General features: G+C 51.3%; 1 protein-coding gene across 2 annotated transcripts; it reads left to right on the forward strand.

Moving 5' to 3' along the window:
• Positions 1-263: 263 nt before the first annotated feature.
• FBLIM1 (filamin binding LIM protein 1) lies at positions 264-26,599 on the forward strand. 2 transcript variants are annotated; one of them, XM_070384974.1, is made up of 9 exons: positions 264-489; positions 4,839-4,894; positions 5,321-5,587; positions 10,637-10,827; positions 11,661-11,778; positions 13,283-13,452; positions 18,481-18,659; positions 20,704-20,821; positions 25,135-26,599. In XM_070384974.1, the coding sequence occupies exons 3-9, from the start codon at positions 5,341-5,343 to the stop codon at positions 25,246-25,248; spliced, it is 1,137 nt and encodes a 378-aa protein (XP_070241075.1). In that variant the 5' UTR covers positions 264-489; positions 4,839-4,894; positions 5,321-5,340; the 3' UTR covers positions 25,249-26,599. The 2 variants fall into 2 exon arrangements, with proteins under 2 accessions (XP_070241075.1, XP_070241074.1); XM_070384973.1 differs by lacking the exon at positions 264-489 and adding an exon at positions 853-951.
• The last annotated feature ends 813 nt before the right edge of the window (positions 26,600-27,412 follow it).

The raw sequence follows: 27,412 nt of genomic DNA on the forward strand, positions 1-27,412 counted from the left end.
TGCAGCTTTGGGCCCACAGAGGAGAGCCAGACCCTGCCTGGCCTCCCTGCAGATGGCGCCGGGTCCAGCACTCCTCTGGCCTCCGCTACTGTGGCTTTAATCAAAAGAACAATCTGTTTGCCTCTGAATCAGACCCAGATTCCTTTTCCCAGCAATGTTCTCTGGGCCTCCAGGGACTCAGGCGGCCCATCCAGGCTCCATCTCCTGCCCCAGAGCCCAGGCTGGGCTTCTCCCTCCCCATTCCACGTTTGGGGGACGGGGGAGCAGGAGGCTGAAGCAGTGGAGGGGTCAGATACCGGGCCCAGCGTGGCAAACCGGGTGACCTGATTGCCAGCGAGGCCCTGTCTACCAGGCTTCCCGGAGGACCCTGTCCCCCCAGGACTCTGGGACCCACGTGCAGAAGGCCTTAGGGTCCAGACAGGTCATTAGCCCCATTTTAGAGGCGAAGAAACTGAGGCTCAAGAAGGTGGAATGACTGCCACAGGATTAGTGAGTGTCCGGGGACTCCAGGTCCCACCTGACCCTTAAGACCTTGGGAGATCCCAGGCCAAACTGGTGGGGCCCCACCCCAGGTGACCTCGGGGAGGGGGTTGGGGGAGGACCACTCTGGGTTCACAAAGGACGAGGAGAGTGGGCACCCGAGGAGGCCGCCCACCCTCCAGGCCTGGGCCAAGGGGAAGGGAAGAGGGGTCGAGGGAACAAAGGGAGAGGGGAGGGGGCGGCGCGGGGCGCGGCCGGGCAGGTTGGGGGGCAGGTAGGGGCCGCTTCCGCCCGGCGGCAATCCCGGGCCCCCTCCCCCAAGCTTCACCTTTTATGGTAAGGCGGCCGGGGCGGCGGGGCGGAGGGAGCCGAGGGGGCGGGGAGGACGGAGGGGGCGGGAGGCGCCGCGCCGCTCCGGGCTCTGCTCGATCGGGTGACCGACCGGACCCGCCGGGGGCGCGGGCGGCTCAGGTAAGCGGAGCGGGGTGGGGTGGGCGTCCCGTCCTGCCGTCCGCGCCCCCGGCTACACACAGGTGACAGCGCGGGCAGCCCCTGGCCGGAGCGCAACCCTGCTCTCCGACCCGGACCTCAGCTCCGGCGCTCCCAGGGGGGCCCGCGGGACTGGGGGCCGGGGGTGCGGGTCTCTGTTCCCCGAGCGGAGGGAGGGCAGGTCTGGAGGTAGCGCGCGTGTCCCTGCCCCGGAGCGGCACGCGGAGAGAAGGGATGGAAGCAGGGCGGAAGCTCCCGCACAAAGAGGACAGCGTCCCGCACATGGATCGAATTAAAGTCCCCGGCGGCGCCCCACTGTGACCCGGCCAGCCGCCCCGCCTGGGTGCTTGCGGGAGGGCGCCGGGTTTCCGAAGGTCCTGGAAGCTCCGGGCCCCTTTCTCCAGCCGGGGTTAGGCGAGGGGCAGGAGGGGCCGCGGAACTGCCCCTCTCTGGGCCTCATATCCTCTGGGGGGAGGGGGGGTGCTGGGAAGGGGTGGGACTGAGCTATCCCCAGGGTGTGTGCCTGGGGCACCCTGGCCTGAGTCCTCCTCCAGCCCAGATTCTGAGGACCCCAAGGAGAGACTGGGCAGCGCCCAGATCCCTGTTCTTCACATTGATGGAAGCCAAGTCCTGGTCTTCTCAGGCCCCCCAGGGGTTCCGCCTCTCGCATGAGGTACTGAAATACCATCCGGCTTTCTCTTGGCACCTACCCAGTACCAAGATCTTGAGCACCCCCTCTCCTTTTATGCGCTCAGCCACCCTTCCAGAAAGACCTCATTATTTCCACTCTTTGAAATAACAGAGGCCCAGAGAGGTTCAGTGACCTGCTTAGGGTGGCCCAGCAGGAAAGAGGTGGGGTTGGGGAACTCAGCCCTGTGGGCCTCCTCCACTTCCCTGGGGTGGGAGAGAGGGAGAGGCCCTTCTGTCCCAGGCTGCAAGGCCGGGAGAGGGGGCTCAGTTTCACTCCCACTGCCTGCAATTTAACTCCCAAGCAAGCCTAGGCTGCTTTCTCGGAGTCCTGAAGAGCACAGCTTAGAGGTGGTCCCACAGGGTTTGAGAGGAGTAGGACCAGGGACAGAGTGCATAGTGGGGGACTACCCCCATCCTTGGAGGCCCTCTGGGTCAGCCAGCCCTCCCCTGCCCTGAGCTGCAGCCTAAAGCTGGGCTGGGTGGCTGGCTGGATCTCAACCTCCTTCCTTCCTCTTAACAGGAAATGACTTTCCTTCCCTTTGTTTCCACTTTCTCCGCTTACCCAACTGGATCTCACTTTGGTCCTCTGGGAGAGGAAGGGTGGTGGCCAAGGGTCCCCCAGGCTGGGCTGGCTGGGAGGCCGCCCCACAGGGAGCTTCCTCTCACACCCCCGCTCCAGGGTGACCTGGGGGGCATTGGGACCCAAGGGGAGCCTTGGCTCCTTTTCCTGCTCGGGTCTGACTGACAGGGCTTTGAAAATCCCTAGCTCGGCCCCTTCCCCTGGGGCCTGAAGTCCCTGTTGGAAGCACAGGGAAGGGATAGGCCGGGGTGGGGGTGGGGGGGTTGCTGCCCAGCTGTGAACATCTGGTTTCAGTGCTGGGACGTTTGTCCTGGTCTTTGTCTGAGAAGCCAGCAGATTTGACTTCCCGGAGGGGTGTGTTGGGGTGGAGTGGGGTTCAGGGCAGGGTGGGAGGGAGGCAGAGAAGGCACCCTCTGCAGCCTCCAGGAATGAGCCCAGAGTTTACTGGCCATCTGATAATTGGTCTGGATTGAGCCATTCTGTGTAAGAACAGGCCTGGAGATTTTTGCCTCCCCACCCTGACCCACCCTGAATCATCCAGGGGGAAAAAATGTGACCTCTCAGGCCCAAGGATACCCCGTGGACTTCCAGGTTAGCTCCTGCTCTGTTAGAATTCCAGGTCTCCAATCTCTTGACTGGAGCCTCACCTGGCCTCATCTATACAGTGGGGGCAGGACTTCCCTGGTGGTCCAGGGCTAAAACTCCATCCTTTCAATGCAGGGGGCCCGCGGTTCATCCCACACGCCGTGCAACACACCATGCAGGCCGCAACTAAGACTTACTGCAGCCAAATAAATATTTTAAAAAATGAAGTGGGGGCATAGCAATCTGTGTTAAGAATTAAGTATCTTTTTAATGTATTGTTTTATAATTATTTTCATTATTATTTTGGCTGTGCAGGAAGGGTGCGTGGGATTTTTAGTTCCCCGACCAGGGATTGAAACCACGCCCCCTGCATTGGGAGCATGGAGTCTTAACCACTGGACTGCCAGGGAAGTCCCAAGAATTATGTGACTGAGTAAGCACTGGCTGCAGTGCCTGGCACATGGCAAGCACTTTATCAGTGGGTGCCCTTGTTCTTGTACTTAAACCTTAGATGCACTCTGAAACTTGTTTGCAAAAATAGATACTTGTAATAAAGTATGAAAGCAAAGAGGAGGACAGCCAACAGAAGCATATGTACTTCCAAACATCACTTACAAAACAGGAAGCAAGAGAGAAGTACTTTACAAGAACTTTAGAAGTTTTATTCCTATATTGGTTTCTTTTTCAGAACAGATATTTTATTATCAGAATGAGCTCCACGTTTTAATCAAAGATAAATCAATTTAAAGGGAATTTAGGAGCATATATTATTACTATTCTCCATCAGTCTACAGGAGTCCACAGTGGCCGGTGGAGGGAGGCCTTTGAATGGCCACTCAGGCTCCAGGTCATTAGGGTCCCTGTGGGCCGGCCTTTGGGGCTGAGTCAGGGTGGCCCATATGGAGAATAAGAGAGAAAAAGGGCAATTCCTTCCCTGGGCACAAGCCCTGGGTGCCAGTAAGAACTCTGGGGCTGAGTGTGGACAACTTGCCCCACCCCATGACCCTACCTCATCCCTGGCCCCCTGGCAGGAGCCACCTGAGAGAAGGAAAGTGCACTCTCCCTGGTCCGGTTGCTGCCCTGCTCCCAGATCCATGTTTTGATGTCTCCTGTGAGCTGGACTTGGGTCATGCAAAGACCACAGACGCAGTTGAAAGCATATGAGGTCACTTCTAGGGAGCGGGCAGACATGATAATGGTGAGCCAGTGTGGCCTGTGATGGGCTGTCATTGCCCTGTGGCGTAGACAACTACCCTAGAGTAGGAAATCAGGGGAGGCTTCAGGGAGGAGGTGATGTTTGCGCTGGGCTTCTAAGGAAAAACTGGAATTTACCCTGCACTGGGCAGGAAAGACAGATGGTAGGAACATGCCAGGGCAAGTAAGGGAGAAAGATGGTCCAGGAAGGGTGCGTGGTCCAAGGTGATCAAAAATAGGTGGAGGCCAGGGGGATTTGGACTTTATTTTGAAGGTAGTAGGGAGCCATGGAGGGCTTTTGAGTAGAGAAGAAACAGACTGATGCTCCGGAAAGATCACTCCTGAGGCAGGATTGGAGATCCTTGAGGCACTCACCCCTGTGCCTGAATCAGGGCATGACTTTGGAGATGAGAGCAGGAGAGATTCTGGCCACAGGATCAAGACTTGATTGGATGTGGAGGCTGATGGCCAAGCACAGGATGCTGGTTTGTGAGCTGGGCCGGGAGAGGGCAGCAGAGCCAGGTGGCCAAGAGCATGGGCTCTGGGTTCAGATCCCAAGTTCCCTGCTGCATGACGCTGAATGAATGACTTCTACTTCTTCCTCTGGGCTTCCTTATCTGTAAGACGGGGATGGTAACAGTGCTTCTCCCACTCCAGCCGTGGGAGGTGTGTGAGTTAATGGGCGGAAAGTGCTTAGGGCAGGGCTGGCACAGGATAGGCCTTGGTAAACAGTGGCTCTGATGGTTCATCTGTCCCCTTTGCCTCCTGGAATCCAGTGCTGATCTTCTAACCGTTGATTCACCCTGTCTCCCTCCCATAGTGGAGCTGGCCTGAACACTGGGGACCTCAGCTTTCCTAGGAAAATCCAGATCCCAGGTGAGGAAGGTAGTTTGGGGTGCGGCCCTGGGCTGGGCCTGGCAGTCAGTAGTGCCGAGGGTGGGGAGCTGGAGGAGCGGCCCCTCCCTCATGCTCCTTGGAGGAGGGAAATTAATCATTGGTGAGGTGAGCAGGGTAGGGCTGCCCTTTGTTCCACCAGGTGTGCAGGTTGGGGGACGGGCGGTCAGGACTGCTGCGGCCCCTCTGTGGCCAGGTCACCTGGTGGGCCCCTGCCCTTCCCTGGGGGACATCTGCCGCCCCTTTTATGGCTGGGTGGGGTGCTGGCACTGTGGGGTGGCTGCCCCTGTCTTGTTGGGAGAGGGAGGCTCCCTGCCCTGGGGGTGGGTGGTGTCCAGGTGGAGCGCCCCTGCCCATTCCACGACTGCCATGAACGCTGTCCAAGCCTGAGCCCCACTCTGTCCCCAGCCCCACCAGAAGCTGAAACAATGGCCTCCAAGCCTGAGAAGAGGGTCGCCTCGTCTGTCTTTATCACCCTGGTGCCCCCACGTCGAGATGAGGCTGTGGTTGAGGAGGTGAGGCGAGCAGCTTGTGAGGCCTGGCCTGGCCGCCCCTGGGAATCTGCCCCCACGAAGGCACCCGGGGCTGGCTCGATGGGAAAGCTCCGCTCCTGGATGCCCCCTGGCAGGGCTGCAGCCCCAGGGCCAGCTGTTCCACCTCAGCTCTCCAATGGAGGTAAGAGGGTGAGGGCGCTGGACGAGGGAGGCTGGCTCAGAGGCAGCACTGAAATGCGGAGGAAAGGGCAGGCTCTCGGGTCATTTGTTGAGCACCTACTGTGTTCCAGGCCGACTCTGGAATCCACCTGCCTGAGTTTGAATCCTGACTCCTTTACTTGTTGGCTGTGTGACTTTGGCAGGCCACTTTACCTCTCTGTTCCTCAGTTTCTCAATCTGTAAAATGGAAATAATGATAGTAACCACCTCAAAGGGTCCTCGTTGAGGATTAGATAAGTTAACACATATGGAAAGTGTTGCTCCCAGGATCTGCCGTGTGAATACCTATTGTTTATTATTCAGAGCCAGACACTGGGGATAAAACTTATATCCTAGTGGGGGAAACATAGTAAAAACATAAAATATCATATCAGAAAGACACAAAGACTATTTCAGAATTAAACACAGTAAAGAGTTGGGGAGGTGCAACTTTTTATGGGTTAATCAGGATGGCTTCTCCAAGAAGGTAACATCTCAGCTCAGTTAAGACTTAAAGGACACTATAGAGCTAGAAGGGAAATGGGAACAGTTAGTGCAAAGACCCTGAGGCAGGGATGAATTTGGTAAGTTGAAGGAGCTGAGAGGTAGTTTTGTTCTCTGTTGAGCTCTACATTCACTTGCTGTGTGATCTTAGGCAAGCTGTTTCCTTCTTTAAACTTAGTTTCTTCCTCTGGAGGATGGAAATTTGGTCATGTATGTGATGTGAAGGGGCTTCCCTGGTGGCTCAGTGGTAAAGAATCTGCCTGCAAATGCAGGAGACATGGGTTCGATCCCTGGTCTGGGAAGATCCCCTAGAGAAGGAAATGTCAACCTTACTCCAGTATTCTTCCCTGGGATATCCCATGGACAGAGGAGCCTGGCAGGCTACAGTGCATGGGATCACAAAGAGTCTGACAAGGCTTAACAACTGAACAAGAGCAAATGTGATATGAAATCTCAGCTATCGGAGAGTAGCAAGGAGGGATGATGACACCAGGGCCTGAGGCAGCTGCTCGTCTAAAGGGCACCAGCTGGAAACAAGGAGGCACTGAGATGCTCAGTGCTGGAGTCCTCAGGTGCCTAGTCAGGTTCCTGCTGTTCCAGAGTGAGGCTAAGGAAGCCTTGTGCATCCATCACCATGAAAACCACCTTAAGACCAGAAAGTGAAAAAGTGAAAGTGTTAGTTGCCCAGTCGTGACTGACTCTTTGCAACCCCATGAGTTGTAGCCCACCAGGCTCCTCTGTCCATGGAATTTTCCAGGCAAGAATACTAGAGTAGGTATCCATTCCCTTCTCTAGGGGATCTTCCTGACCCAGGGTTCAAACCTGGATCTCCCGAGTTGCAGGTGGATTCTTTACCGTCTGGTCACCAGGGAAGCCCCAGAGACCAAAAGCAAATGTCGGTTATAGGAAGCCAGACACAGGAGGGAGAAGGGACCACGCATGGACATTCATATAACGCGCTTCTTCAGTATAACACAGCCTCCTAGACTGGTCTTTCCTTCCTAACGACACATGCCAAGAACATCCTCCTGCTACTTCTCGTTTTTCCTTGCGGCCATACCTCGCAGCTCGGGGCATCTTAGTTCCCCAACCAGGGATGGAATCAAAGCCCTGGCAGTGAACGCCCTGAGTCCTAACCACTGGATCACCAGGGAAGCCTTGTAGAGAAGAACCTGGACCATGATGACCAAGATTCACACCTCAGGACATTGACCCGATGGAAAAAAAATTATGTTCCTTCTGGGTAGGAGAGGGGGAGCCTAGGAAATCGAGTTTAGATGCCAAAATGCCAAACCTTCTGGGATGTCTTCATGACTTATTGGAATTATAGACAGAAGATCCTGGGAGTGTGGTTGTAAAACCTGACAGGCCTTCCTCAGTGGGGGATAGACGTACAGTGGCCGGTTAGCCATGTTGCTGGCCAACTTGGCAATCTCGGGGCTCAGCCCTGCTTGGAGTAAGAAGTTCTAAGTGAGCAGAGGTCATAAGCCTGACCACAAAACACAGAGGTGGGCTCTGGGGGCCTACCTTCTGCTTAAAGCCAGATCTACAGCAGGCCGTCATCTGACACCTGACCTATGCTTGTCCCCTCAGGAATGAATGAATGAATGAATGAAAGTCACTCAGTCATGTCTGACTTTTTGCCACCCCATAAACTATACAGTCCATGGAATTCTCCAGGCCAGAATATTGGAGTGGGTAGCCTTTCCCTTCTGCAGAGTATCTTCCCAACTCAGAGATCAAACCCAGGTCTCCCACATTGCTGGTGAATTCTTTACCTGCCAGCCACAAGGGAAGCCCTGTCCCCTCAGGAACCCACCAGCATTTCTTGAACCCTTTCATCCTGGCAGAAGTCTCCCCTCTCCCTCTTGAATTCCTGCCCTGGCTGGGACCTGCCCACCCTTCACATCCAAATGTCGAGAACCTCAGGCATTTGGGAGAGGCCTCAGTGCTTCTGCTCTCTCTCAGTGACCTGGTTCTTGACTCAGTCAGCTCATGTAGCACAGATTCGCACACTTTAGCAGCCTCAGCATCTCCTGGGGGCTTGTTCCAACCCAGCCAGCTGAGCCCCACCCTGGGCCTTCCTGATTCAGCAAGTCTGCGGTGGGGCCCAAGAATTTGCATTCCTTACCTGTTTCCTGGTAACTGATACTCTGGCCCGGGGACCACACTTGGAGAATGAGTATCTGGTCCGCAGGTAGGACTTACAGATGAGTAGTTCTCAAAGTGTGGCCTTTGAACCTGCAGCATCGGCATCACCTGGGAAATGTAAATTCTAGTGTAAATTCAGTGTCATTTCAAAAATGTCAATTCCCAAAGCTGACTCCAAACCTGCTGAATCGGAAGCGCTGGGGTGGGGCCCATCCTTTGACTTTTGGAAAAGCCTCTAGGTGATTCTGGGGCCGACTCAGAGGTCTAGAACAAGCTTTCCACCTGTACAGCCCTGGAGAGAACAGAGAGGGCTTATCTTTGTCGAACTGGTGGGAAACCTGAAGCCAGAGAGGTGCCTCAGTGAACACCCAGGAAATGGGACCAGAGCCCAGGCCTTCAGGCAGCCGGGCTTAAACCCCTTCTGTCTGCTCTCCCTGGGTGTTTAGGGCGGTCTGACCTCGCTGGAGCCTGGCCGACCTCATATGCCCTTGATAGGAGGTGGGCAGAGTGCCTCCGTGCTCTTTCTGCCAGGGCACTATTAACAGCACTCACCCTGAGTGTGGCAGTGGACACAGTCCTGCGCTGTGCTTTCTCTCCTGACCCCTCCAGTTGGAGTTCCAGGAGGAGTTCCAGGAGGAGTCCTAGGGAGTGGGCAGGCCCTTGTCAGGACAACCTGGAGGGGAGGAGGTTACACTATCATGAGTGTAAGAGTCAGACCCAATTTAGTAATTAAACAACAAGGAAAACAGTACAAGGAGCCCCTGTATATCCCACATCTGGTTTCAGCAATTATTGACATTTGGCCACATTTGTTTCATCTGTTCCCTTTTTTTTTTTTCTCTTGTGAAGTATTTAAAGGAAATGCCAGTAATCAAGTCATTTCAGCCCCACATATGGTAAGAATGGTTGTTTTCTTACATAACCTCAAGTCCAAATAATATATAAAAAAATCAACAGGAATGCCTAGGATTATCTAATAGTCTATCCGTAATTGACATGCTTTCCCTTGTCTGCAAAATGAGGGGAATTAAATGAGATGATTAATCCTTTGAATTGGAACCCGAGTGAGATCCATAGCAGTGCTGGCCAATAAAATACCATGTGAGTCACAAATGGAAACCTTATGTAATTGAAATTTTTCTAGTATCCATCCATGTGGAAAAAAGTAAAATGATATTACTTTTATCAATGAGATATTTTACATTCTTTTTTTTAGTACTAAGCACATCTCAATAGCCATATGTGGCTGGTGGCTTCTGTACTGGACAGCACAGATCTATACATTATATAAATCTCTTAATTCTAGGGACGCCCCCTCTCTTGATCTCTCCATGCCCTTAATTTCTTGCAGAAACAGTCCATTTCTGTAGAATGTCCTGTTTGCTGACTGGTTCTTTTGGGTCCCTGGGTGGTCTCATCCAACTTGTCGCTCTGTTCCCCCTCACTTTTTTTTTTGGCCACACCATGCTGCACGCAGGATCTTAGCTCCCCAAGCAGGGATCGAACCTGTGTCCCCTGCAGTGGAATCACGGAGCCCTAGCCACTGGCCCTCCAGGGAATTCCCTTGGCTTTTTTTTTTTTTTGTAAGGCATTTCATCAATGCCGGCCATCCCTTCTGATATGTAACACAAGTCAGAAGACGTCTGATGTCTGCTGGGGTTATCGGTGGGTTCGGGTGGTGATGGTGATAGTTGAGCAGCTCCTCTGGAAAGTTCCCTACTGACTGTCGTCCCCTTGATACTTTCAACACCTGATAGTAATTACCTGAATCTGTTATGTAACTGGGTGGTGGTTCCCAACCTTAAGTGGCGTCAGTGTCACTTGGAGGACTTCCAAAACACCCATGACCAGGCGCTGCCCCAGAGCGTCTGATTCTGCAGCTCTGTGGTGGGCTGAGAAGTTGTGCTTCTAACAAGGTCCCAGGTGATGCCGCTGCTGCCGGTCCAGGAGTGACACCTTGAGAATCACTGTCTTAGGAGCTGGTTTTGCTTACATTTGAACAAGGCCCTTCTCATGGGGTTTCCAGTGCTCTGGCACCCCGCTGGGGGAGGCTTGTTATAGAAGGCTTTGGCAGCCACTGTTTTCTGAGCCTGGGCCACATGCCAAGCCCTTACCTGCATCATTTTACTTAATCCTCATGAACCACCCTAAGCGATTGAGACCCATGTTCCAGTTGAGCAAACTGAGGCTCAGAGAGATGGTTTCTTGCTTAAGGACACCCAGCACGTCAGTGGTGGTGTCAGAGCTGGAACCCAGATCTGGGCGACACTGGACCTGAGCCCTCAGCCACCGTGCTGCCCAGCCTCCTGGGTTAGTGTCACCTGTTCTGTGCACCTGCAGAGACTCTGGCCAACCCACCTGCTCCCTCTGGTTGCAGGGTGTTCGCTTCCTCCTCCGCCCCTGGACGTTGACGATGCACTTCCAGACCTGGACCTCCTCCCACCTCCGCCTCCGCCCCCCCCAGCGGACCTGCCCCCTCCTGACGAAGAGCCCCACTCCGCGATGGGGGCATCACTCATTTCAGACTTAGAGCAGTTGCACCTGCCCCCTCCCCCACCCCCGCCACAGGTACTGCCGACGCCTGGTACCTGATGGAGCTCCACGGGTCAAAGGAGGGAGGGTTGGGGGGTGGGGGCTTTCAAGATTTTAAGCTTGGAGGTTGTTAGGTCCCTTCTCCTACTCGAGGGCAGCCCCTCTAAAAAGCTCTTTCAGGCCGGTAAAAGTTGGATGTGTTTCTCAAGATCCCTGGAGAAGGGATGCCACACCCTGTCCACATCAGTACTTCCATCAGCTCTGAGGAGGACATTCCCCTGCATCTAATCTAAATCCTTCATCCTGCAGAGGAAACCCATCTCTAACCCTCTGCCCTTGACAGGGGCATTGTAGACATAGGAGGGTTCCAGGCCGAGGGGAACCATGACTCTAGGAGATTCCTTAGAAGCAGAAAGAAATACCATTGACTGGATAAAGGAACCCAGAGCAAGGAGTTGGGAGAGCTGGCCTCAGTTTATGCCTCTTCACCAGGGGGTTCATGAGGGGGGCTTTCCTGGTGGCTCAGCAGTGAAGATTCTGCCTGCTGATGCGGGAGATCCTTGGTCCAGGAGGATCCCACATGCCACAGGACAGCTAAGCCCTTGCACCACAACTACTGAGCCTGTGCTCTGGAGCCACAGCTATTGAGGCCCCAGAGCCCGGGCTCCTCTGCAGCAGGAGGGGCTACCACAGTGAGGGGCCCACTCACTGCAACTAGAGAAAAGCCCAAACAGCAACAAGGACCAGGCACAGCTAACAGTAGAAACTATCAAAGCAGAGGGGGGCTAATTGTGCCTGGTGCCACCAGATGAGGGGCAGAACTGTGTGGTGTCCCTGTTGGATGACTCTTCTCCCCTCTGTCCCCACAGGCCCTGGTGGAGGGGCCTCCACTGCAGCCTCGGCCCAGTCATCTCAAGCCCGCAGAGGAGGAGCTGCCGCCCCCTCCCGAAGAGCCTGTCAGCTTCCCTGAGAGAGAGGCCTCCACAGGTATGACCGGAAGGAGTCTGTGTGGCCCGCTGGGCCCTCGTGGGGCCAGCATGGACTTGCGGGAGCAGCTGGGGGAACAGGGACCAACTCACAGTACAGTAATGGGCCTTATAGTTGTGAGGCAATTTTATTTTTACTGCCTTAACCTTTTTTTCCTTTATAACTAAAATCCATTGAAAACTTGCCGTGATGGCAAAAATGCCTGGAATTTTTTCACCGTTTTAAGTTTTTGAATACATAGCACCCTTACATAGTACAAAATACAAAGCACAAGGAACTTCTCTGGTGGTCCGGTGGCTAAGACTCTGCATTCCCAATGCAGGGAGCTCAGGTTCGATCTCTGGTCAAGGAACTTGATCCCACATGCTGGAACTAAGAGTTCGAAAGCTGCAACTAAAGATCTTGCATGCCACGTCTAAGACCCTGCATGGCCAAATAAATACAGAGACAAATTTTTAAAGAATAAATAAAAATAAAAAGCACAGAAAGGCACATTCCAGATAGACAGTCTGTTAATATCTGGTGCACATCCTTTCAGAGGTGTCTTATGCATATGCAAGCAGATGCAAATATATCCTTCCTCACAAATAGGAGCGAGCTCTGTGCTGTTCTGCACTTTACTTTCTTTTCTTCATTCAGTCTTAGAACTCATTCGCATCAGAACATAAGGAGTTTTCTTGTTCTTTTTCACAGCTGCATAGTATTCCTTAGCTGGGCCTGACTACATGCATTTAACTGGTTGCCTGTGGACAGGTGCTCAGGTGGTCATGCTGAGTGAATTGCCTTGCACCTAATCATTTTGCCCGTGTGCAAGTTCTTGAGATACATTCCCAGAAGAGGAGGCACTGTGATATTTTTGCCAAGTTGTCCTTGGTCACCGCCATCTGCATCCCCACCAATGGCGTCAGAGTGCCCATGTGCTCACAGTCTCTCCAGCACTGTCTGTTACTCATTTACTAAATGGCTATTAGGTGCCCACCATGTGCCAAGGCCTCCTCTAGTCCCAGGTTATGAAGTAATTCTTCTCTGACTTCTTCCTGCGTTCTTACGGTTTCCCTTTTCACATTTGAATCTTGGCTACGTTTTGAATTAGCTGGGTGTAAGCTGTTACTATGGAGCTGTCTGTCTTGTGTTGATTTTTTTGCAGATGGCAACTCATTTGTCCTAACACTACCTGTCTGAATTTTAGCTTTTTCTCCTTTTTTGGCCACACTGTGTGGCATGTGAGATCTTAGTTTCCCCACCAGGGATTGAACCCAAGGCCCCAGCATTTGAAGCACAGTCTTAACCACTGTACCTCCAGGGAAGCACCTTGATTTTAGCCTTTTAAAGGCCACTCACCTTCCTTCTTAATGTCCCTCATGATCCTCCACATGAGCTGAGGCTGTGCTTACAGCCTCTGGGGGTTTGAGGAAGAAACCTGGCACTCTAGCTAGGTCCTGGGTGGTGACTGGGTACAGTTCTCCCAGGCTGGGCGGATCACAGCCTGTCTCCTCTACCCTAGACATCTGTGCCTTCTGCCACAAGACTGTGTCCCCCCGAGAGCTGGCCGTAGAGGCCATGAAGAGGCAGTACCATGCCCAGTGCTTCACGTGCCGTGTCTGCCGCCGCCAGCTGGCCGGGCAGAGCTTCTACCAGAAGGATGGGCGGCCCCTCTGTGAACCCTGCTACCAGGTAAGCCCAGCGCCGTTTCCCAGGTGCCAGCACTGAGCACCTCCTTTCCCAGAATGATCTGAGGAGGTAGGCGCTAGTGACCCATTTTACAGATGAGGAAGCTGAGGCTCGGAGCGGAACTCAGCCAAGGTGTGTGCATTTCCCATGGCTGCTCTAACAAATGACCACAAACTCGGTGGCTTCAAACAATACACACTTAATTCTCTTTTAATTCTGGAGGTCCAAGGTCCAAAATCAGTTTCACTGAGTTAGAATCAGTGTTTTCCTCCCTCCGGAGGCTTTAGGGGAGAAGTCCATTCTCACCTGTTCCAGCTTCCAAAAGCGGCATTTCTTGGCTCCTTTGTCCTTCTTCAAAGTCAGCAGTGTGGAATCTTGCATCAGTTTCTTTTTTCTCTCTTTCTCTCAGGTCTCCCTCTGCCTTCCTCTTTTAAAGATACTCGTGATGACATTTGGGGCCCACATGGATGACCCAAGCTGACCTCCCCATCCCAAGATCCTTAGCTCAGCCACACCTGCAAAGTCTCTTCCGTTTTCTTTCAACTTTTTGTTTTGTGATCGAGTCGGTTAACAATGCTGTGATGGTTTCAGGTGAACAGCAAAGGGACTCAGTTACATGTGTTCATGTGTCTGCTCTCTCTCAGACTCCCTGGCCATCCAGGCTGCCACATAAAAGTTGAGCAGAGTTCCCTGTGCTGTACTTGCTGGTTATCCATCTTAAATATAGCAGGTGTCCATCCCAAACTCCCTGACTGTCCCTTGCCCCAGGAACCTTAAGTTCATTCTCTAGGGACTTCCCTGGCAATCCATTTGTTAAAACTCCGAGCTTCCAATTCGGGGCATGGGTGTGATCCCTGGTTGGGGAACTAAGATCCCACATACTGTGTGGCATGGCCAAAAACGAAAGTTCATTCTCTAAGCCTATGAGTCTCCCCATTCCAAAATCCTTAACTCAGTCACACCCGCAAAGCCTGGTTTGTTTTTTTTTTGGCTGCACTGCACCGCATGGGAGTGCTGAGTCCTTACCACTGGACCACCAGCGAATTCCCTGCAAAGTCTCTGTTGCCGTGCCAGGTAGTCACAGGCTCCAGGGCTTAGAACCTGGGTACCTGTGGGGCATCATTCAGCCTGCCACACTGTCACACTCTGGTCAGTGGTGGAGTTGGTGACCTGCCCCGGCCCTGGCTGGTTCTGGAACCTGCTGTGGTCTTGCCACTCCCTCACCTAGAGCCACGAGGTTCCAGTGTGTGGTGTGATGGGGCATCTCTGGGTACCACGTGTAGCCTGGAAGCGCTAGTTTGGATGCCAAGGTGCTGGAATTGCTAACTCTCTAGTGGCACATGGTGGCGTTTCTCCGTGTGGTATACAGACCTCCCTTAAGCATCCCTGGGGGTGCAGTCAACCTCACCTTGTCCTCAGATTAGTGATGCCTGGCAATCTGCATTTTTAACAAGTCTCTCCAGTGATCCTGATACACACTGAAGTCTGAAAACTACTGATTTGAAGGGTTAGAACATTTGGAGTCGGGACTGTTTAGAAAACTCCGAATGACCTGATCCCAGGCAGTGAGGTGCTACGGGAGGAGAGAGGAGCCAGGCCGTCCCACCCTAACCCTCTGACTCCATCAGTGTGACTCCTCTGATGTGCTTATGCCCTTCCCCAGCTTGGATCCAGGCAGGGGTGGAGCAGTGGCGGGGAGAAGGGATGAGGGTGGGGTTTTAGCTGAGAGCAGCCAGGAGGGCCTTCAGCAGCCAGTAGAGGAGGAAGCAGGAAATGCTGGCCCCATCTGGCACATCTGTCCAGAGGAAATCAGGTTAAGGTGAACAGGCTCACAGCCAGGAAGGGGAAGAGACATGCAGGAGAAGAGGTAGGTGAGTTAGCGGGATGCGCTCTGCTGTCTCAGTAATACCTACCCTGTCCTCTCTTCTTCCTCTCTCTGTCATCGCACCTCACTCCAGAAGGGATTTGAGGCAGCTTGTAAGAATGCACATATAGAGACTTCCCTGGTGGTCCAATGGCCCAGACTCCATGCTTCCAGTGCAGGAGGCCCAGGTTTGATCCCTGGTTGGGGAACTAGATCCCAGATGCTGCAGTCATGACCCAGTGCAGCCAAATAAATAAATACTTTAAAAAAAAGAATGCACATAATAATTGTAATCAATAATAATGTTATACACTTAAAATTTTATTAAGAGGGTAGATTTCATATTAGGTATTCTTACCACAATAACACAAAAAAATTTTTAAGGACACATATAATACTATGAGAGGGCTTCCCAGGTGGCGCTAGTGGTAAAGTACCCACCTCCTAATGCAGGAGACATAAGAAGGTTAGATCCCTGGATTGGGACGATCCCCTGGAGGAGGGCATGGCAACCCACTCCAGTATTCTTGCCTGGAGAATCCCATGGCCAGAGGAGCCTGGTGGGCTACATACAGTCCTTAGGGTCACAAAGAATCGGACACAACTGAAGCAACTTGACATGCACACATAATACCATGAGATATCAAATAAATTGATAAAACAGAGGAAATCAAAGTAGAAAGTGAGATGAGATCCAAGGAAAGTTAGTACTCCAAAAATACGTGAAAGACCCTTATCAGATCAGATCAGATCAGTCGCTCAGTCGTGTCCGACTCTTGGCGACCCCATGAATTGCAGCACACTAGGCCTCCTTGTCCATCACCAACTCCCAGAGTTCACTCAGACTCACATCCATCGAGTCAGTGATGCCATCCAGCCATCTCATCCTCTGTCGTCCCCTTTTCCTGCCCCCAGTCCCTCCCAGCATCAGAGTCTTTTCCAGTGAGTCAACTCTTCGCATGAGGTGGCCAAAGTACTGGAGTTTCAGCTTTAGCATCATTCCTTCCAAAGTAATCCTAGGGCTGATCTCCTTCAAAATGGACTGGGTGGATCTCCTTGCAGTCCAAGGGACTCTCAAGAGTCTTCTCCAACACCACAGTTCAAAGCATCAATTCTTCAGCGCCCAGCCTTCTTCACAGTCCAACTCTCACATCCATACATGACCACAGGAAAAACCATAGCCTTGACTAGACAGACCTTTGTTGGCAAAGTAATGTCTCTGCTTTTGAATATGCTATCTAGGTTGGTCATAACTTTCCTTCCGAGGAGTAAGCGTCTTTTAATTTCATGGCTGCAGTCACCATCTGCAGTGATTTTGGAGCCCAGAAAAATAAAGTCTGACACTGTTTCCACTGTTTCCCCATCTATTTCCCATGAAGTGGTGGGACCGGATGCCATGATCTTCATTTTCTGAATGTTGAGCTTTAAGCCAACTTTTTCACTCTCCACTTTCACTTTCATCAAGAGGCTTTTGAGTTCCTCTTCACTTTCTGCCATAAGGGTGGTGTCATTTGCATATCTGAGGTTATTGCTATTTCTCCCGGCAATCTTGATTCCAGCTTGTGCTTCTTCCAGTCCAGCGTTTCTCATGATGTACTCTGCATATAAGTTAAATAAACAGAGTGACAATATACAGCCTTGATGAACTCCTTTTCCTATTTGGAACCAGTCTGTTGTTCCATGTCCAGTTCTAACTGTTGCTTCCTGACCTGCATACAAATTTCTCAAGAGGCAGATCAGGTGGTCTCGTATTCCCATCTCTTTCAGAATTTTCCACAGTTGATTGTGATCCACACAGTCAAAGGCTTTGGCATAGTCAATAAAGCAGAAATAGATGTTTTTCTGGAACTCTTGCTTTTTCCATGATCCAGCGGATGTTGGCAATTTGATCTCTGGTTCCTCTGCCTTTTCTAAAACCAGCTTGAACATCAGGAAGTTCACGGTTCACATATTGCTGAAGCCTGGCTTGGAGAATTTTGAGCATTACTTTACTAGCGTGTGAGATGAGTGCAATTGTGTGGTGGTTTGAGCATTCTTTGGCATTGCCTTTCTTTGGGATTGGAATGAAAACACCTTTTCCAGTCCTGTAGCCACTGCTGAGTTTTCCAAATTTGCTGGCATATTGAGTGCAGCACTTTCACAGCATCATCTTTCAGGATTTGGAATAGCTCAACTGGAATTCCATCACCTCCACTAGCTTTGTTCGTAGTTATGCCTTCTAAGGCCCACTTGACTTCACATTCCAGGATGTCTGGCTCTAGGTCAGTGATCACACCATCGTGATTATCTGGGTCGTGAAGATCTTTTTTGTACAGTTCTTCTGTGTATTCTTGCCATCTCTTCTTAATATCTTCTGCTTCTGATAGGTCCATACCATTTCTGTCCTTTATCGAGCTCATCTTTGCATGAAATGTTCCTTTGGTATCTCTGATTTTCTTGAAGAGATCCCTAGTCTTTCCCATTCTGTTGTTGTCCTCTATTTCTTTGCATTGATCGCTGAAAAAGGCTTTCTTATCGCTTCTTGCTATTCTTTGGAACTCTGCATTTAGATGTTTATATCTTTCCTTTTCTTCTTTGCTTTTCGCTTCTCTTCTTTTCACAGCTATTTGTAAGGCCTCCCCAGACAGCCATTTTGCTTTTTTGCATTTCTTTTCTATGGTAATGGTCTTGATCCCTGTCTCCTGTACAATGTCACAAACCTCATTCCATAGTTCATCATACTCATTCCTAAAAGTGGAGCATGAAATCGGACTGTAAACTTCCAAGTAGCCAAATGGAAAATGGTAAGTTTCAAGATTTATCCATAAGATTAAAAGCATGACAGTCCCTCTGGGAATGCCTTTTACTGATTCTGAAGCTTTAGAGAAATTTTTCGTATGGACCCTCATGGACCCTGGCCTCGAGCATTTCCTAATCACAAAAAAAAGATGCAGTCATAGCTTCATGGCAGGATTTCTCACTGTTAACCAGATACAGGGCCAAACTTGATCCCCTCTAAGCAACGTGGAGGTTTAGGGGTAGCAGTTAGGGTTCCAATTGCATGAATGTGAGCACCTCTCCCGTACCTCTGCCTCCTGGGCCCCTGTGGGTAGCTGGTCCAGTGCCCCTGGTGGCTTGGAGGGGGCACACCCATGGGCTGGCTCTGAGGCGGTGGCCTTCTGTCCCAGGACACCCTGGAGAAGTGTGGCAAGTGTGGCGAGGTTGTCCGGGAACACATCATCCGGGCCCTGGGCCAGGCCTTCCACCCCTCCTGCTTCACGTGCGTGACCTGTGCCCGGCGCATCGGGGACGAGAGCTTTGCCCTGGACAGTCAGAATGAGGTGTACTGCCTGGACGACTTCTACAGGTACGAGAGGGGACCGCACACCAGGTGGGGCGCGGAGGACTGCGTGGGGCTCAGGTGGGATGGAGTTGCTGAGCCTGAGTGCTGGAGGCTGGGTCAGAGCTATCCTGCCATCTCTGGGCCTGCAGAATCCACCACTGGCTGTTCCACATACCCTGCGTTTGAGTGACCACCTGCTGGCCGCTAACACTTTTTGTTTTTAATTGGAGTGTCATTGCTTTACAGGTTGTGTTTCTGCTGTAGAACAACGTGAATCAGCTATATGTATACATACATCCCCTCCCTCTAGAGCCTCCCTGCCACCACCCCATCCCACCCCTCAAGGTCGTCACAGAGCTCGGGGCTGAGCTCCCTGTGCTACACACTAGCTTCACCTCTAGCTATCTGTTTTACACATGGTAGTATATATATCGGAGAAGGCAGTGGCACCCCACTCCAGTACTCTTGACTGGAAAATCCCATGGACGGAGGAGCCTGGTGGGCTGCAGTCCATGGGATCTCGAAGACTCGGACACAACTGAGCGACTTCACTTTCACTTTTCACTTTCATGCATTGGAGAAGGAAATGGCAACCCACTCCAGTGTTCTTGCCTGGAGAATCCCGGGGACGGGGGAGCCTGGTGGGCTGCCATCTATGGGGTTGCACAGAGTCGGACATGACTGAAGCGACTTAGCAGCAGCAGCAGCAGCAGCAGTGTATATATGTCAGTGTTGCTCTTTTAATTCATCCCACCCTCTCGTTCCTCCACTGTGTCCACAATTCTGTTCTCTACATCTTTATTCCTGCCCTGCAAACAGGTTCATCTGTACCATTTTTCTAGATTCCGTATATATGTGTTAATATACAATACTTGTTTTTCTCTTTCTGACTCACTTCACTCTGTGTGACAGACTCTAGGTTCATCCACATCACTACAGATGACCCACTTCTCTTCCTGTTCATGTAGCTAACTCTTTGAGCAACTCCACTTGGGTTAGGCCATTTTATCTCAAAACTGTTAGTATAGGCAGGCCCTGTTAAAGGTTCTGTTTTAGCAAATGTGGAAACTGAGGCACGCAGTACATAAGTACAGTAAGTCCCCTACATACGAACCTTCAAGATGCGAACGTGCATCTGATTCCAGCAAGGCCCCAGAACCCGTGCCATCGCTGGCATGGGTGGAACTGCAGCTTGTGCTCCGTCTCCTGTTGCCGACGATCCTTCAGCTCTCCCACCCCCACCTCTTCTCCCTTCTCCGTTCAGTAACGCTTTTTGCCTCCTCACTTGGTGCCGGCTCCTGTAGGCCAGCTGTTGTACGTGCTGCTATATTTCCCAAGGTGCTGTACCACAGATTCAAGAATGTTTTCCCTAGTTTTTGTGTTTGTTTTTAATGTACATTTTTGTGTGAAAGGTATTATAAACCTATTATAATGTAATATTCTATAACTGACTGTGTTAGTTGGATAACTTTGTTGGACTTACGAACTCACTCTCAGAACAGAAATCATTTGTATGTAGGGGACTCACTGTACCTAAGTCTCCCTGATGGTAAGAATGGAGGCTGCGATTCAAACCCCGTCGAACTGACTTGAGGGCCTTGCTGTCAATCCCCAGACCCCAGTGCCTCCCCTCGTAGCTAGCTGTATGGAGAGATGGTGACGCACATGTCCAAGACGCCTTGTCCATCACTGTCCAAGGGGAGAGACAGAAGCGCCTAGCAGAAAAGGAAAGAAGAGAAAGCGGTGATCCGATACAAGACCAATGAAATGGGTTCACCGGAAACGCACACATGAGATTTCTCTGCTTTCTCAAATTCCAGTGTTCCCCAGTTACTTCCTTCCCTTGGGCTAATTATACCCTGGGAAGCTGGGTCTAATTATGCAGGTCTCTCCATTTGCTCCTGCCAGGAAGAAATAGGCATTTGTGGTTGTAGCTCCAGGTATAGTCACATAGCAACAGATCCAAAATAGCTCTGGGAGGTGAACCAGAGCCAGCCCAGGTTCTGACAGCTAATTTCTGCGGTCGTGGGTGTGAACGCCTCCTGAGCTTGGGTTTCTTTCTCTCTAGGAAGTTCGCCCCGGTGTGCAGCATCTGTGAGAATCCCATCATTCCCCGAGATGGGAAGGATGCCTTCAAAATCGAGTGTATGGGAAGAAACTTCCATGAGAATTGCTACCGGTGTGAGGTGAGTGGACCGGTGCTGGTTTAATTAGCTGTAGCTGGTCCAGTCCACTCACCACGTGAGCCCTGCTGAGGGCCTGCTGTGTGCCAGGCCCCGGGCTGAGACAGGTCCATGGTTTAATTAGCTGTAGCTGGTCCAGTCCAGTCACCACGTGAGCCCTGCTGAGGGCCTGCTGTGTGCCAGGCCCCGGGCTGAGACAGGTCCAGGTGAGGCCTCTGATCTCAAATTGCTCACCATCCAAGACTTCCCTGGCGGTCCCGTGATTAAGACGCTGAGCTTCCAATGCAAGTGGTGCAGGTTCGATCCCTGGTTGGGGAACTAAGACCCCACTTCTACATGGCATGGCCAAAAAAAGAAAATTGTTAGCCCAAGCTATCTAATAGCAGAGACAAATAAGAATGGAAATAACTACAAATCTAGTCTTGGAGTTAATGATAGAAACCAAACTCAACCTGCTTTCTGCAAGAAAGGAGACCTTAACAGGAAGGTTCTTGGTGGTGATGTCATTGATGACATCAAATGATATAGGGCTTTCTCTCCGTCTCTTGGTTCTGCCTTTATGCGAGTGTTTGCTTCATTTTCTCTCTCTGTGCCCTGGCATTCTCTGTGGGACAGGAGATACACGGTTGGCTCAGGTTTACATCCTTCCGACTTAGAAACCCCATCCAGTGATCCCTTACAGTCCCAAGACCTCTGATTCACCCAACTTGGATCACATGGGCCATTCTGGATCAATCAGTGGCCAGGGGCTCTTATTGATAATCTCTGGGGCCAGGGAGGCCATTGGGATTGATTGTGTGCATGCTCAGTCACTCAGTCATGTCTAACTCTCTTCGAGTCCATGGATTGTTGCTCACCAGGTTCCATAGAATTTTCCAGACAAGAATACAGAAGTAGGTAGCCATTTCCTTCTCCCAGGGGATCTTCCCAACCCAGGGATCGAACCTGCATCTCCTGTGTCTCCTGCATTGGCAGGAGGATTCTTTACCACTGAGCCAACTGGAAAGCCCCCTGAGCCGCCAGGGAAGCCCTGATACAACCATAGGAAGGACAAAAGGAATGCTGGGCACACATACCACAGATGTCCTTTTAGGGTGCTACGAAAGAGCAAGTATAAATCCGCTTTGGGGCGAAGAAGGCAGTAATTAAGTCAAGTGATCAAGATTGGTACAATCGAAGCACTCTTACTTGATTTGATTTACTAATTTATTTTTGCCTCTGCTGGGTCTTCCTGGCTGCACAGGTTTTCCTCTGGTTGTGGTGCACGGGCTTCTATTGCAGTGGCCTCTCTGGTTGGCTGCTCTAGGGTGTGTGGCCTCCATAGTTTCAGTCCCCCAGCTCTAGAGCACAGGCCCAGTAGTTGTGAATCAGTTGCTCTGAGGCATGTGGGATCTTCCCAGATCAAGGCTCGAACCGATGTCTCCTGCATTGGCAGGCGGATTCTTTACCTCTGAGCCACCAGAGAAGCCCTCAAAGGCACCCGTAGAGGAGGCGGTGCTTAACCTGGGTTTTGCAGGATGAGTAGAAGTTTGCCACAGAGTCCAAGGGGGAAAAGAAGTCCAGAAAGAGGCAAGGGCCTATGAAATCCTACTGTAGCACAAACGGCCTGAAGAATAGGAGGAAGTGGAAGTTTCTAGCTGTGTCTGGAGTGTAGACTGCTGGATATAGAGTGAGGCCAGAGAGAAGGAAAGGGCCCCAGGGGCCAAGCTAAGGAGTCAGCCTCAGGCTGCATGCAGGGAGTGGTGAGGCTGAGGTGGTGAGGCTGGTTAGAAGCTGGTACAGCGGTTCCAGCAAGAAATGCCTGGAGAAACACACAGGCCTCTCACTCAAAAGGATCCTCTGTTTGCTTTGAAGTTCTGCTGTCATTTTTTAAAATTCTTCATTTTTGAATAAGGGACTCTGTGTTTTCGTTTTGCCCCAAACTCTGCAAATTATATAGTCAGTCCTGCCGGGCAGGCTCTAAGAATCCACCCTTATCTCTTCCTGTCTTCCTCATGTCACTGATGTTTTGGTGATGATGACAAAAAGGTATCACCTAAGTGGGGACTCCCAGAGCAAATCTCTCTCTTTTTTTTTTTTAAATTTTAATTGGCGTATGGTTGCTTTATAGTGCTGTGTTAGTTTCTGGTGTGCAGCAGAGTGACTCAGTTATACATATGTATATTCTTTTTCATAGTTTTGCCTAGAAAATTCCATGGATGGAGGAGCCTGGTGGGCTACAGTCCATGGGGTCTCAAAGAGTTGGACACAACTGAGCGACTTCACTTTCACTTTTCACTTTCCATTATGGTTTATCACAGAATATTAAATATAGTTTTCTGTGCTGTGCAATAGACCATGTTGATCCATCCTATATGAAATAGTTTGTAACAGAGCAAATCTCTTAATTGGCCAGTGAGATTCCAAACATTTATTCACTCACATTTAAGCAGAGGTCTGGAGCCAAGAAGCCATTTTCACTGAGAGTGACCTGAGAGTTTAATCAAGAAGTTGACACACTGCTTCATAATTATGTTGACGTGTTGGTTATAGTTCAAAGTTCGGCTGATAACATATCTTGAAAGAACAGCGGTGAAATTCAGATGCTGTTATCCCTGCCATAGCCCACGTTAGGTCCAGTGGTGACTGGCATTTCATGGGCCTGGATGGTGAGCAAATAAACCCTCTCTGCTTCTCCTTGGTCAGCTTATTGGGAACATTGCCCAGGCTGCTGCAGTGAGTCAGAGTTTGGACTCTAGCAGCTGCATTTCAGAAAGTAAGGCTTCAACCGCAGTGGCCTGAGCAGATGTGGGTCTGTTTCTCTAGGAAGGGAAGTGGGTTTCAAGGTGCCATCCACATTCTTCTCACCATTCCTGACCTTTTTTTTGGCTGCACTGTGCTGCCTATGATCTTAGTTCCTTGACCAGGGATCAGACCCACACCCCCTGCAGTGGAAGCTCAGAATCTTAACCAGTGGACTGCCAGGGCATTCCCTGTTCCTGCCTACCTTGTGGTCCATGTTATTTCTTAAAATTGCCAGAAGAGTAACAACACTTTCATACTCAGCTAGTATTTTTCAATATAAAATGCTTTCATACACATCACCTTGAAAAGTAGAAATGTTAGTTGCACAGTTGTGTCGACTCTTTGCGACATCATGGGCTGTAGCCCAGCAGGCTTCTCTGTCCATGGAATTTTCCAGGCAAGAATACTGGAGTCGGTAGTCACTCCCTTCTCCAGGGCATCTTCCTAACCCAGGGATCTAATCCTGGTCTCCTGCATTGCAGCAGATTCTTTCTGAGCCACCAGAGAAGCCCCTTATTTAATCCTAATGATGAGCTTTTGATACCAGAGTTAGTGTCTTCATTTAAGAAGAGGAATCTGAGGGTGAACAGAGTGGTTTTTCCCTGTGTTCTGGGCGGGGTCTGACAGCTTTCTGCAACCTGATAGCTCCTTCTCAGGCTCTGTGACTTGGTCATAGTTGAGGTGTTTCCTCATTTGATTCTAATTTAGAAGAGGTCACATGTGCCCCTTTGGGACTTTAGGTTTGGCCCTTGGTGCTCTCAGAATGCCAAACAAGTGGCTGTTAGGAATAGCCCAGATCCTGGCATTAAATAGCCCAGAGTCACCTTGAGAGACTCGAGGCGCAGTTCCAGAGAAAAGACACACAAGGGCGCCCTCCCAGGCTTGCGTAGCTGGATCAGGATGGCTGGGACTCCCGAGTTGTCTCTAAGATCAGCCTTTTTCTGGTCTCATCCTTTCGGCTCTAGGGAACACCAGCCATGCCCTGAGCAGGTCTCTGGATGGTCATCATTCTTGTTATTTCCTGCATTTGCCCAAGTGAGGCCCAGATGAGGTACGGGCTTGCGGCAAAATGGTAAATTTAGCAAAGTCTAGGCCCTGAATCCCCAACTTCATTCTAAAATCTTTTGGGGATTTAAAAGTTGGAAAAATGAAGGTTTGTACCAGTGTTGAAGCTATATTAACAGTAGAACAACAAAAAGACCCCTGGACTCTGAGCCTGAAAACCCAGTCCTATCCTAGCTCTGGAACCAGCTGTGACCTGGGGTGGATGCCATCCCTCACTGGACCTCAGAGAGGGCTTTTAAGACCCTTTCAGCCCTTTCCATGATCCCCTAGGGGGTTTCTCCACCAAAGGACCCCTCTTCTCCCAGTGTCCTGGATTCTCCTCTTGGGTGATTCAGTTAATTTCCTCCATGGATGCTCGCAAGTCCCACCTGCTTGGGCTCCATGCTGCAGGGCTCAGGCATGGGGTCTCAGGCTCCAGGTTGCAGGGCTCAGGCCTGGGTCCATCCACATGTGTCTTGTTCCCGCAGGACTGCAGGGTCCTCCTGTCTGTGGAGCCCACGGACCAGGGCTGCTACCCGCTGAACAACCGTCTCTTCTGCAAGCCGTGCCACGTGAAGCGGAGTGCTGCGGGGTGCTGCTGAGGGCACCCTTGGGCCAGGGGCTGCGGCTGCACACTAGCCCTGCTTGTTGGGCCCCTTCCCTAACTGTGTCCCTTCCCGACCTGTTCTGGCATGCTTTCCTTCCAAGCCACACACAGGGACCAGCTTGCAGCTCCGCCCATCACTTCAGCCACTGAGCCCCGGCCTCCTCCCAGCTCAGAGCACCCTTCAGACTCTCAGCTGTTCCTTCTCTCCTCTGGGCACCAGAAGGCTTTCGTACTGTGAACATCATGCCCGGGGTTCCCACCTCCACCGTTCTGGCCCCTCTTGAGCACTGGTCTCGACCTCCATTTCCAGGGGTCAGTTGGGTGAGTCTCCATTGAGCACCCTGTGTCCATAGCAATGATCCATGAGCTCTGAGCGTGCTGAGCTATTAGAGTACAACCCCAGAGTCCTTTAAAAAGCACTATTTTTAACATTTGAAGGTTAAATGATGAGAAACATACTTTGGATTTTGGGGGAAGGTGGGGAAATACCTTCCATTGTTCATAAATGTACAAGATAGTGACCCTCCTGGTGGCCTGGACTTCCCACCTCGAGGCCGTGTTGACATGGGGCTCAGGCCCAGGCATGAGCCTGCACAGCAGCGGCAGGAGCAAAGGGTGACACGCTGGCAGCCAAGGACGACATCAGCAACTCCTCCAGCTGCCTTCTGGCGCCTCCTCCCGTGTGCAACAGTGATTCTGCAGACACAGATTAAGTGCCTATTGCTAGCCAGGGAGCGGAGCACAGGAGCCCTTGGGCGTTCCTCCTGCAGCCTTGATGGGGGCTGTGCTCACACACACACACACACACAGTCCTCCAGGACAGTAACAGGGGTGTCCCCCAACCCCTGCTCGGGCCCTTCAGCCCAGGCTGCCCTGTGACCACTGCCCAATCAAGGCCACACCTCTAAGATTCTTTTCCCTTTTAAGGAAAAATCACTTGTTGCTTTGTAATTCTAAAACATTTTGTAGGGCATGAACACATGAACAAAAGGTGCTTTCCTCCCTGGGGTCGTCTCAATGTACCACGTGCTCTTAGGAGGCTTCTCGGAGCTCCAAGTACCTGGAGGGTTTCTGTGTAGGGCCCCTTAAGGGCTTCGGACCAGAGCAGAGCTTCTTGCCTGAAGCTTAGAGCAGCAAGTCCCAAACTCCAGGCATTCCCATAACTTCCACAATTTTTATCATATGAGGACCTCCTGTTCTCTCACTTCCGTAATATTTTCTTTAACTCAGCATCCTTTTTCTTTTTACTCAACCAATTTAGTCTTATGCTAACTAAGCAATATATCCACACAGCCACATGTTGATGTGCTAGTTATACATGAAAATAAATGCAAAACTATTCAAACTTTGTCTGTGTTCCAAATAAGATCTCGCCTCGTAAATGCTGGCCTTTGCTTAGTAACATCAGCAAATCTCAGGACAGCTGCTCTGTGTGCATATGTGTGTGTGCGCGCACTCAGTTGTGTCTGACTCTGCAACCCCCTGGACTGTAGTCCTCCAGGCATCTCTGTCCATGGAATTTTCCAGACAAGAATACCGGTGCAGGTTGCCATTTCCATCTCCAGGAGAATCTTCCTCACCCAGGTATCAAACCTGCCTCTCTTGCATCTCCTGCATTGGCAGGCAAGTTCTTTACCAGCTGAGGCACCAGGGAAGTCCCCAATGTGACATGAATGTCCAGCAAGTACCTATACCCTCTGTCCCAAACTGGGGCTCTTCTCAGCAGATAAAGGGACTCCTGTCCCTCCTGATGGCCAGTGATGTAGATTTACACCAGCCAGCACACAGGTACAGCTGTTCTTGGGTATGGCCACCGGCAGTGAAGCAGCTGCTGGGTGACCAGGGTGTGGAAGCCCTCCAAAGCCACCGAATCCTTTAGCAGAGTCAACACCACTCCCTGGATGTGCTCTGCACATAAGCCACACTCCCGTGAGCTTGCTCACCACCAGTTGGGCATGGTGAGCGCAGCTCCAGAGAGAAGCATGTGGGATGTGCTCTCAGTTCACAAAACTGGGTTTATTATGCCGGCTGCAGCAGGGTAGGCTGGGGGGCTGCACTGGATAAGGAACGGCAGGGCGTCTTAGTGAGGGCTAGGGGACTTGTAGAACATGGCCAGGTATTGAGGGATCTGGGGAGGACTTAAGGATGCAGAGGTTTGC

Source organism: Bos mutus, chromosome 16 (genome assembly GCF_027580195.1).
Source record: "Bos mutus isolate GX-2022 chromosome 16, NWIPB_WYAK_1.1, whole genome shotgun sequence".
Taxonomy (NCBI): domain Eukaryota; kingdom Metazoa; phylum Chordata; class Mammalia; order Artiodactyla; family Bovidae; genus Bos; species Bos mutus.